At 45.4% G+C, this 10,985-nt stretch overlaps 1 protein-coding gene across 2 annotated transcripts; it reads left to right on the forward strand.

The window, feature by feature from the left end:
• Positions 1 to 2,407: 2,407 nt before the first annotated feature.
• On the forward strand, positions 2,408 to 7,774 carry LOC123052928 (CAAX prenyl protease 2). Of its 2 annotated transcripts, XM_044476307.1 has the most exons (9): positions 2,408 to 2,856; positions 2,957 to 3,019; positions 3,122 to 3,313; positions 3,729 to 3,840; positions 4,040 to 4,108; positions 4,783 to 4,845; positions 5,999 to 6,128; positions 7,209 to 7,289; positions 7,381 to 7,774. In XM_044476307.1, the coding sequence occupies exons 1-8, from the start codon at positions 2,626 to 2,628 to the stop codon at positions 7,246 to 7,248; spliced, it is 900 nt and encodes a 299-aa protein (XP_044332242.1). In that variant the 5' UTR covers positions 2,408 to 2,625; the 3' UTR covers positions 7,249 to 7,289; positions 7,381 to 7,774. The 2 variants fall into 2 exon arrangements, with proteins under 2 accessions (XP_044332242.1, XP_044332234.1); XM_044476299.1 differs by lacking the exon at positions 5,999 to 6,128 and having other exon boundaries at positions 2,410 to 2,856.
• The last annotated feature ends 3,211 nt before the right edge of the window (positions 7,775 to 10,985 follow it).

The raw sequence follows: 10,985 nt of genomic DNA on the forward strand, positions 1-10,985 counted from the left end.
ATGTTAGAAAACACAATATTAACACCATCGAAACCGCTGAGAAGCTGCTAAGTGCACAAGGTTCATCCTCTCTTACCCGTGTAGCAACTTGCCTGTGTCCTCCCATAATGGCGGGTGAGGCTGGAACAAACCAAACTAGTGGAACACCCGATATGGCATATGAAACTCAACTGCCCAGTTGCACATGAGTGGGCACCACATATGCCAAAGATCCCTATCCCTAAGGCACATCGGATTCAACACGAAATCTCCAGGGTTACCAAATCTATCCCCTTTTTCATACGGCTCCCATTCCACCTGCAACATAGCATAAAACAAGGCAACATTGATGTCGAGTTACGATAAAATCATGAGAATGACCGATGCAATGTCAAGTCACCTGCTCAGTCGTAATCGTGTCCAACTCGCTCATGTACTGCTTGTACATGACCAAGGGATCATCCGCCGTCTCACTTAACACATCCCACTTGTAAGCCCAAGTGGGGAATCATAGTGGGTCGTCTTTGTCGTCCCATTGCTCGTACTTCACGGTCTTCGGTCGTCCAATCGACAATCGCTCCCAGTTCCATACAGAAAGTACGAGCATACAACCACCAATACATCCGTCCTTCGAGGTCCTACAACAGGCTTCATCCAACTGCACATAAAAAAACATGGTTCAATTAACAACAAGATTGCATTGGTAATATAGCAACGAAGTAAAAAAGAAACAACTGCCTACCTGTCTATACAAGTAAGCCAGTGTCGCCGAACCCAACTCCATTTGCTATCGAAGACGGTCAACGCATTCAGCCACATCCATGGAGCAGTCTTGCATGTGCCATTAGCAAACATAGTCCTGGATATAACGTACCACATGTAGACACGAGCATATGTCTTGACCTGATCATCATTAGCATCCTCAGGGCAATTCCTAAAGTGGAATGCAATCCAGGTGAAAGGAGCACCGGCTGCGACTCTTTCCCTCTTCTTGTCTCCTTCTGGTACCGGAGGCTCTGGAGGAACCATACCGATAAGGGCCTTCATCTACTCGCGCCACCCATCAGAATCGGTGCTCATACAAAGAGGATTCCCCTTGATAGGAAGACCGGCGATCATAGCAATATCCTGGAGCGTCATGGTCATCTCCCTGGTCCGAAGATGGAAATTGTGTGTCTCCGGCCTCCATTGATCAACAAGCGCGGCTATTGCTGCAGCATTGAGGTTCAGCATTGACCGGCTGACCAATTGAATGAAAGGGAGGAGTCACGTTTCTCTTATGCACGGTGTGTGCTGCTCATCATAGTGCATCCCCCCAAGGGTGACCCCGTGAGACTGAATCTTCAGAGGTTGAAGCGGCTACAAACAAGCAAATCAGAATATTACATATGTGACATGTGTGTTTCAAATAAACACAAAATTTAACATACCAACCACTTTCATTATTACCTTATGCTCCTTCGACATAATGTAGGCCCGGTGTTGAGTGTTATAGTGATCATCGAGAAGTCAAATCATCCTACAAATTTCAAACAATAAACATACGTTAGCTAACTCCTTATGCTTCCTAATCAAAGCATGCCATCAATCAACACAAATAATGCCTACAATTGGTAAAAACTAAAAGGAAAATTGAATAATAATGTAATATCTATAATGGTTTCATGTAAATAACATCACAACATATGTATCCAAAGCATTCTTGTCAATACGAATCTAGGATTTCATCTAACTCATCTAAAAAACATCAACACAAACATCTAGACATGTATAAGGTCCAGCTTAACAATCTAGATTTTCAACATAGAAAACACATCTTTTCAATAGAAATAAACTAAATCAGGGTTACAAAATAAATACATATCATCTACAAATCTTATATCCCACAAATATATATACATGCAAGATTCTAATTCAATCAAACAAGGGTTCCACAAATCTTCAACATAAGATACATTTTTTTGGATAGAAAGAAGGGGATCGGAGGAGAGTACCTTCTAGGATGGATTGGTGAAGAAATCCACGGACCAAATCGTCAGATCTGAATAATTTGGGAGATGCTTGAGAGGGGGAGAAGAGGAGGCCGCCGGCACGTGGTTTTTGCAACTAGGGCTTGGCACGACTGCCTCTAAATCACAGTGCAGCGCCCACACACTAGGCGCTGCACTGCTAGGTGCGGGCCCCGGGGTGCCACCCTGACCAGGCTTGCAACGCCTGAGAGCAAGACGCTGCACAGTAAGGTGTGGCATCTGCGCGTCATGCGCCATATAAACGATCAGCTGAGTATATTTCTTTTTCGCACCAGTTCACTTTCTGAATTGTTTTAATCCACAGGTCAAAATTGGTAAATTTGCCCACAAAAATGTAAAATTTGCCCACAACAGCAGCAACACGAACTGACGGTAGTCACAGACCCGAGTCCCAAGTTCAGGGCGCGCACACAAAAAAAAAAAAAAAATCAAAGTCCAAGTAGCCGCACCGGCGCCTCTGCTGAACTCAACCAGTCCGCGACCCCGACGAAGAGCGCCGCCGCTTCCTGGCCGGAAGCAACGCCCGCGATCTGCCCGAAGAGGTCGAAGTCCTGGGCCGTGTAACAGCACGGCCGCCAAATCAGTTCCCCCGCGCAAAACCAGTTCACCGGAGCTAATGGCGACGCCGGCGGGTTCCCACCCCGCCTCGCCGCCGGCGATACCCGGGAAGGCTGCGGTGGCAGCGTGCACCGCCATGGCCGTTTCCTACGTCGCCGTCCTCTACGCCCCCACGCTCCTCCTCCGCCTCCCGCCCGCCACCTCGCTCCGCGCCTTCTTCCACCGCCGCTTCGTGTGCGCGGCCGTGTCCTCCGCCGCCTCCGTCCTCGCCACCGCGGCGCTCCTAGGCGTAGGTGCCCCCTTTCTCTCCTTCCAGTCCCCATCTAAGCCCTAGTGTTTGATACCCGGAAGGAATCTCAAATCCCCTGACCTATCTTGCTACCTCTCAGGTATGGAGCTTGAGCGACTCGTCTAAGGCGCTCGCGGTGTTCGGCATCCGTAGTGATCACTTGGTAATCAAGCTGTATCTCGATTACTACCACTTTTTGCTTCTGATTATACACTAATAAGTGGTGAGCTTCTGATGCTTGGACTGAAATGCTTTGATGGATCAGCTCGAGGCAGTAGTGATCCCACTTCTCCTTACATCCCTAGTGTATGCTGGGTCATTCGTCGCAAGACTCTGGGTCATGTCAAGCTCGTGTGGCACGGATGATGATGGGGTGGGAGTCAGCTGCACCGAGAAGCTTGCTCGCTGGATGCAAACCTCCTTACAGGATGTAATGGTGTGGCGGAACTACGTAGTGGTTTGTTCTTATTCCCCTTGATACCATTGTTTGACACTGCCTATTGGATGATGTGGAAATGTCACATAGTATTAGTGTCAGTGAATGCGGGATTATTAACTGAACATCTAATTGTAGGACTACATTATCAGCTAACAAGTTCATGTGTGCAAGTTGTTAACATTAGAATGCAAGCAGAGCCATGAATCAGTGGTTATGGGGATCAGATAAGCAATGCAATTCCATTATATTTCACAAGGAAGGCCAAGTATCGGCACCTAAAATATAATTTGGACCAGTACTTCTGCTGGCCATGACCCCTGCTAGCTCCATTCTCCCTCTGCCACCGTTTATATTATTGTTACAACTGAAAAGTGAGATAACAGTGTCATTTTCTATTTTCGGTGATGTTATTTGAGGATGATCTTTTGACCAGGCACCGTTTACGGAGGAGCTGGTTTTCAGGGCGTGCATGATACCTCTTCTTCTGTGTGGAGGATTCAAAATGTATAACATTATATTTCTGAGTCCAATCTTCTTCAGCCTAGGTAAATAGGTATAATATATTGCACCAGTTTTCACTTCAAAGGAACCAGCCTGGCACAAATCCTTCAGCTAATTTATGTAATTCGTCCTTTTCTAACTTGCAATTGGTGTATGAGTTTAGAAATGGTGCATGACCACATTCAGTTTTACCTTTATGTTTTGTGTTACTCTCAGTTAGTAACTGGGTCTTTCTGTTCACAGCACACCTAAACCACTTGTTTGAACTTCACCAACAAGGATGCAACTTTATGAGATCTCTCCTGATTGTTGGTATTTTTGTTCGCACCATCTGATTTTCTCCTTTAATGCTGTACAATCTCCGTATAACTTCATTGATAGCATGGGCAATTAAGAAGAGCCCATGATTTAACTTTACATGCTGGAGTGTCCTTTATGCCTGCACCTGTGATCTATCGAAGAATATTTTGGTATATTCCAATGTCCCTGCCAAAGTGCAAGCAGTAGCTTGTATAAGCACCTATCTTTTTCCGTTACATTTTATTTAGTCACACCATGGTCTCAAATGGTCCCTTCTAAACATTTGGAGCATCATGTTATACGTTATATATTTATAGGGCGAGTAACACTGCACATGCCTAATTGTTGTCAAAACAATTAATTGTACTTCAAATATGAATGTGATGTCTTTATTCTGTCATGCTATTTAGTGTTTACTTCCTTCGTAGCGTTCGTTTATAAGAATCATTTCTTAGCTCACATACTATATGTGTTAGGGAATCGTGATTGCTGGTACAGATTATATTCATTCTGACTTTTTGATAGCTAGTCATATTACACACATTAGTCTTCTGTTTGTCCGTAGTTCTGCATGTATTTTTTGAAACTTATCATCAGAGATTGCACAATTACTTTGGTTTCACCATTTGCGAACACCTTTTCCTTCCCTTGCTGAACTTACCATGACTCTTTTCTTCCATTCTCAGGTGTCCAATTAGGCTACACTGTAATTTTCGGGTGGTATGCTGCATTTTTGTTCATCCGAACAGGTCCTACTAATTCCCTTTTTGTTTTTGAAAACAGAAAATTGAGGGATTATTTATTTCAGCTATATCATTGATTCGTCACTATTGCTTATACCTTCCTAGTACTCCTTTTCCAATTAGCTCTTATATTTCTAGCTTTTTTTAAAGATGTTAGGTTTACTTGCCGTTGGTCCTAGTTCGTGCTGCGGCAAATGCTAGTCAGATTAACTTCTAAAGTATTAGCCTCTATATTCCAAAGTTTGTAGTTCCTAGTCCCAAATTGCTAGCACAAGGTTGGTTTAATCCCTTTTGGTAATGTAAAGTTGGTTCGATCCCAACTTGGGAGGCATGGCATGAAAGAACTTTGGTTAAACACAAACTTGTGTACTCTTGGTGACTTTTCAGTATTCGTGCCTTAAGATTCGTGGCTGAGCTCTCTGATGTGGCGCTACATGGCAGTTCAAGTGCATTTAATTTTGCTGAACCTTGCTTGTCTGTTAATTCATACTGAATGCAATTCAAAATTTCAAATATTTGTATATTGTGCTTAATTTGTATTAACTCTGTCAGTTACTAGTGGGTGTCTGGGTGATCAAATCAGAACAGCGAGTCAAATATTAATGTATTAGGGCTGTTGATTGTAGCAGTTTTTGTAAGCTAGTGGTACACGAGGAGCAGGAGATGTCCAAGTCCAGGACCTGAATTTTGGCCTCACAACTTCTTCCTCTTTGTTATTCTCTGCTGGGATGCTGCACTGCTCAGGGACGGAGGCAGTAGGGGGCGAGCTGGGGCCATGGCCCAGGCCAACAATGATAAAACAACACTGTTAGAGCTACTAATATGATGTTTTGGTAGCAAAATATTGTATTTTAGCTGTTCTGGCCCTCCCCAACGATGATGCAGCAACAATTGCACCCCTCATACAACTTTTCTGGCTCCGTCCCTGGCACTGCTAAACATCATCGTCCCTTCTCATCTTCACTGAGGAGTGTGAGTGGAATCTCCAAACCATTGACACAGGTTTCTTGGTAGCGTTATCCACTTGACTGCTTGCTGTGTCCTCTGCATCCATGGTGTTCCAGCACTGCATTGCTTTCATTTCGACATGAACCGTATAGTAAGTTCTTCTTGAGAACTTTCCTCTTCTTACTGCTACTTTCTCTTGAAAAACTTACAGTAAGGATGCTGTTGAAAACAAAGCAATGCAATGCTCGTACGTTGAGGATGCAGAAAGTGTTTGCATGGAAAACGCCGCCGCAAACATTGTTGCTGCCCCATGCAGGAGATCTCTGTGGGCTCTGGCAACGGTTTGGAGATTCTGCCCACCTTCCTTATCAATGCATGCATAGAGGGAGGATGATGTTTAGCACTGTAATGCCCAACATAGATTAATAACGAGGAAGAATGGGACGAGACGCAATTTGGGTCCTAGTGTGCACTTAGCATTAACTGACAGAGTTAATACAGATTAAGCCTAGAATTCAACTGTTTGAATCACATTCATTTTTCTGTGAGGGGGCATGGTTCAAGAAAAGTAAGGGGGACTTGTCTGACTTGTGTCTCAAGTCATGCGGCCGTGTGTTTGGCTTGTGAGTAGCCAAACCTCTTTGTGCCATGTGTTTCAAGTTTTAAGGAATGACAAGTGTGCTGACTTTTATTGCTCTCTCCTGCCTTACTTCGGCAATATGGAACTAAACCATGCAAGGTCTGAAATTTAGAAACTGGGCTTCCTACATGGACCAAATTTATAAACACAATTGAAAATATTGTGCTCATTAAACCCATCTGCTGATCCAACATGACAGTCTAATTTTGTGAAACCATATATTTTGGCAAACTATCAAATAATTACACCCTTTTAGGATTAGTTTTGTAAAAGCAGACTTCATCTGTGTCAGCGTTAGAAATTATGCCTTGTAGGTTTTCAAGAGAATTGAAAAGCGTGACTCGGTAGTTAGTGAGACAAACCTGACGGCACTGTTACGAAGTTGCTCTGGCCCCGTAACGGTCGTGTGGTTGATGATGGCCCCCACAAATGTTTGTTCAGGTGAAATCGTAGAAGGTGTGGTTTGCTAAAAGCCTACAACAGTGATACTGATACAAAAGCCGTGTTGTTTGTGATGGCCTTGTTATGAACTAAGAAAAGTTTCTTGAGAACAGGCGTTGTTCTGGTAAATTTACTCTATCTTTCTGCTATGGCACTCACTAAGCTTATGCCCTGTGAACTGGTTAGAAAAATGAAATTTCACTTGTACTAAGTGCCATGCCTTTTCGCTTGGTAACATGCTGCATGGTGAGCTGGTTCATATGTTTTGACTGAAAGTGTACTTTAATTTTGTCTTGACAAACATGACATATTGATCAACTTTTGTTCTAAAAAACTGCAGGGAATCTTGTGCCTCCTATTGTTGCTCACATATTGTGTAACATGATGGGTTTGCCTGCATTCTCATCACCGCGAACAAGAGGTATGTGCATATGATGTTCTTTCTCTGAAGAAAGAAAAGTAAGCTCATGCAAAGTTGTAAAACTTCTCCCCGGTGCTTATCTGTGTTCCAGGAGTGACATCGCTAGCGTTTCTGGCCGGCTCAGTATCCTTCTTTTGCCTTCTTTTCCCTGCTACAAGTCCAAAACTGTACAATGCGAGGTTAGACGGATGCAGTTGCTGGCATGGTTACTGCAGATGGAGTTAGCACAGAACTGAGCGTGGGGAACAATGCTGCATCCGTTCTGGATCGCTTCTGTCATTGTTGTAAAATACATTCTTGTAGCTAGCTTGCCCTTCTCTTGCAATTCAGCAATTGTTCGCCAAGGATCAGAAGGCTGTCAATTTTTGTTTTGAAAGACTTGTCCAAAGCCGGCATCGTATGGCTCTTCAAACTAATCATGTCAATTTTTTTAGGGAACTAATCATGTCAAATTGGTTTAGCTTTGAAGATTCTGCTTTAAGCCTTGTAACTTTGTGCATCATGCAGTTTTTGTGTTCTTTTTGACAATTATCTCCTCCTTTATTCATTCGTCGTAGCATCGCTTGCAACAAGAGGAATAACCACATCCAGGGTGGTGTCCATCCAAATATCTGGAGGAGAAAATCTAGCTATCCTAGCTAGTTCATGAGAAAATCTAGCCAGTTTTGGTGTTCTATTTGGGTTGCAGTAGACAGAGATTAGAAAACGTATGAACGGAACAAATTTGTTTACTAACTTTTCACATTTTACTATTCAAAAAATCCTGGGTGCAAAGGCACCCAGGAGTAGAAAAGGATACTTCCGCACCTACAGCCTTTCTATTCATATAACTACTAGCAAGATGCCCGTGAGTTGCAAGGAACATCTAGATCTTGTGGGAGAAAATGATGAACGATGGAAGGCTTTATCTGCAAATGTGAAGAGGAATGCGGGTAAATTCTCATAGTTTCCTTCGTATCCGTTAGATATAGATCAGATGGCCTATATTGCAGGATGGCAGGCACACCATTATCACCAACTCTGCTTTTTATGAGAGTATATAGATATCTGTACCTAAAGGGAGGTGCATTTTTTCGATTTTTTTGGTTTGTTCACTTAATTGCTTAAAGGGCTCTAGCAATTAAAACAGCATCAAATCAGCATATTTAAATATTTTTTCATTTATGAAAAATTCAAATATCTCCGAAACCTTTTGTGGTGCCAAATATTGCAATGTAATTAAGTGGCCAAGTTCAATATTTTACAAAACTCATTTGGTACTAAAAAAAATGCAAAAGAGAAAAAAATTAGAAAGAAAGGGAGAAATGGCACTGTGCACAGTGCCTGCCCAGCCTGCTTCCCCCGACGTCCTCCACCTGTCAAACGCGACCGAGCGCTCGTGCACGTGCCCGTCCCCGTCGAGCCACCTCGTCGCCCGCGCCTCTACAGACGGCCGTGGGGGGATGAGACCGCCATCGTCGACGCCTGGACACGACCTAGATTTCCCCCCTCCTCTCGCTCCGCTCCTTCCTCTCCCGCCATGGCCGCCTCATCCATCACCGTCGCCAGCTCGCCCGCATAGCCACCTACCTCCCCGTGCCGCGCCACCGTGCCCGTTAGCTCCGTTCTGCTCCACCGTGTCGACTGCTGCCACATGACGAACCTGGGACCCCCTGCATCGCTAGATCGCCACCGTCTTCTTCCTCTGGACCAGCCGACGTTCGACGTTGAATTTGTCGCCCTCTACAGCTAATAAACCATCGCCGGCAACCGTGTGCCACCCGGTGACCTACTGCTCGTTTCCCCTCCCTTAGCGATGTCTCCCATCGCCCGTAGCCATAGCCGCTGTCATGGCCTTGCCTCGCCGTCGCGGCCATAGCCATCCTAACTCCCGTCCGGGCACGACATCGTGCTCCTAGTGCTTGCACGAGCCCAACAAGCTCACGCACACGCCTCCCCATGCTCTATGCTCGAATGCGCCGAGGCCCGAGCTCCGGCGTCCACCTAGGTGGTCGCCGTCGTCGCTACGCGCCACACCCGTCCGTGACACCACCACCAAACGACATGGCGTTGAACGCCCGTTTGAACGTGTCGCCGCACGCTCCAAATGGTGCACTGTAGGCAAAATCTGACGCCGGCCCGAGCCCCTCCGTCGCGGAAATGGTCGCCAGAGCTTGCTCCGGTGCCGCCGCTGACGTGGCTGGCCCTGGGACCCACCCTGAGTCACTGTTGGTGGGTCTCATGAGCCCCGTTGACTGCGCTGACCAAGTCAACTTGCTAGCTGGGTAACCCCTGGTCACTGACATGTGGACCCCACATGCTAATTAACTTATTTTCTAAAATAAACTTAATCTATTAACTAATATGACACCGACAAGTGGGTCCCAGTATCTAATTAGCTTAATTAGTTAATTTAATCCACTGTTATATTGTTTTAGTCTATAACGGGTAGGCTCGCCTGTGAGTTTGACCAAGTCAACAGTCAACCTAGTCAACCTGGCCAGGGTGCAACGCAGGCTGGCAAATGTGTCACGGAGGTTGTCTACCAAATGGCTGACGTGTTTGGTTTTGACAACCACATCGTCAACATACGCTTCGACGGTCTTTCCGATGTGTTTCTCCAGGCATGTTTGGATCATACGTTGGTACGTGGCGCCAACGTTCTTTAGTCCGAAAGGCATTGTGTTGAAGCAAAACGACCCGTAGGGTGTAATGAATGCCGTTGCTACCTGATCGGATTCCTGCATCTTCATTTGATGATATCCTGAGTAGGCATCCAGGAAGCATAGCGCGTCGTTGCCCGCTGTGGCATCTATGATTTGGTCGATACAGGGTAAGGGTAAGGGGTCTTTGGGGGCAAGCTTTGTTGAGGTATTTAAAATCGACCCACAAGCGCCATGACTTATCCTTCTTTGGTACCATAACCAAATTGGCCAGCCAGTCGGGGTTTTTTATATCTCGGATAAACCACGTCTCCAATAGTTTAGCCAGTTCCTCGCCCATTGCTTGACGCTTGGGCTTAGAGAAACGTCAAAGTGTTTGCTTGACAGGTTTATAGCCTTTTAATATGTTCAAGCTATGCTCTGCGAGCTTGCGAGGTATCCTGGCATATCGGAAGGGTGCCAGCCGAATATGTCCCAGTTTTCCTTAAGGAAAGTATGTAGGGCCTCGACAATCTCTAGTTCGAGGTTTGCCCCTATGGATGCCGTTTTAGCAAGGTCCGTGGGGTGTACTTGGAATTTGATTATCTCATCGGCCAGTTTGAAAGAAGTGGATTTCGATCTCTTGTCGAGGATGATATCGTCCTGGTCGACTTTGGCGCGTAGCGTGGTTAGCTCTTTGGTCTCGAAAGCTCCGGTGAGAGTTTCGAGGGTGAGAGACGTCGTCTTATTCTTGGTTTTGAGTGCCCTGTCGGGGTCACTAGAGATGGTAATTATCCCTTCAGGGCCTGCCATCTTGAGATTCATCTAACTGTAATGCGGTATAGTTTGAAATCTGGAAAAAGCGTCCCGTCCGAGAAGGGCGTGGTATCCAGTTTTGAAAGAGGCGACATGGAACGTAATCTCCTGGGAAAAATAATTATCCGGAGTTCCGAAGACTACATCCAGAGTTATCTTCCCGCTACAACGTGCCTCTCGTTTGGGAACTATGCCTTTAAAGGCGGTGGCACTCTATTCTATGCGCGATTTATCAACGTGCATCTTTTCCAGAGTATTA

This window comes from Triticum aestivum, chromosome 1A (genome assembly GCF_018294505.1).
Source record: "Triticum aestivum cultivar Chinese Spring chromosome 1A, IWGSC CS RefSeq v2.1, whole genome shotgun sequence".
Taxonomy (NCBI): domain Eukaryota; kingdom Viridiplantae; phylum Streptophyta; class Magnoliopsida; order Poales; family Poaceae; genus Triticum; species Triticum aestivum.

What these genes read in the sequence shown, in the direction of transcription:
- LOC123052928 (XM_044476299.1), top strand. Translation starts at nt 2,626, where the DNA reads ATGGCGACGCCGGCGGGTTCCCACCCCGCCTCGCCGCCGGCGATACCC. An exon ending in TCCAATCTTCTTCAGCCTAG is followed by an intron (nt 3,841 to 4,039) that starts GTAAATAGGTAT and finishes TTCTGTTCACAG; the next exon opens with CACACCTAAACCACTTGTTT. An exon ending in GAGATCTCTCCTGATTGTTG is followed by an intron (nt 4,109 to 4,782) that starts GTATTTTTGTTC and finishes TTCCATTCTCAG; the next exon opens with GTGTCCAATTAGGCTACACT.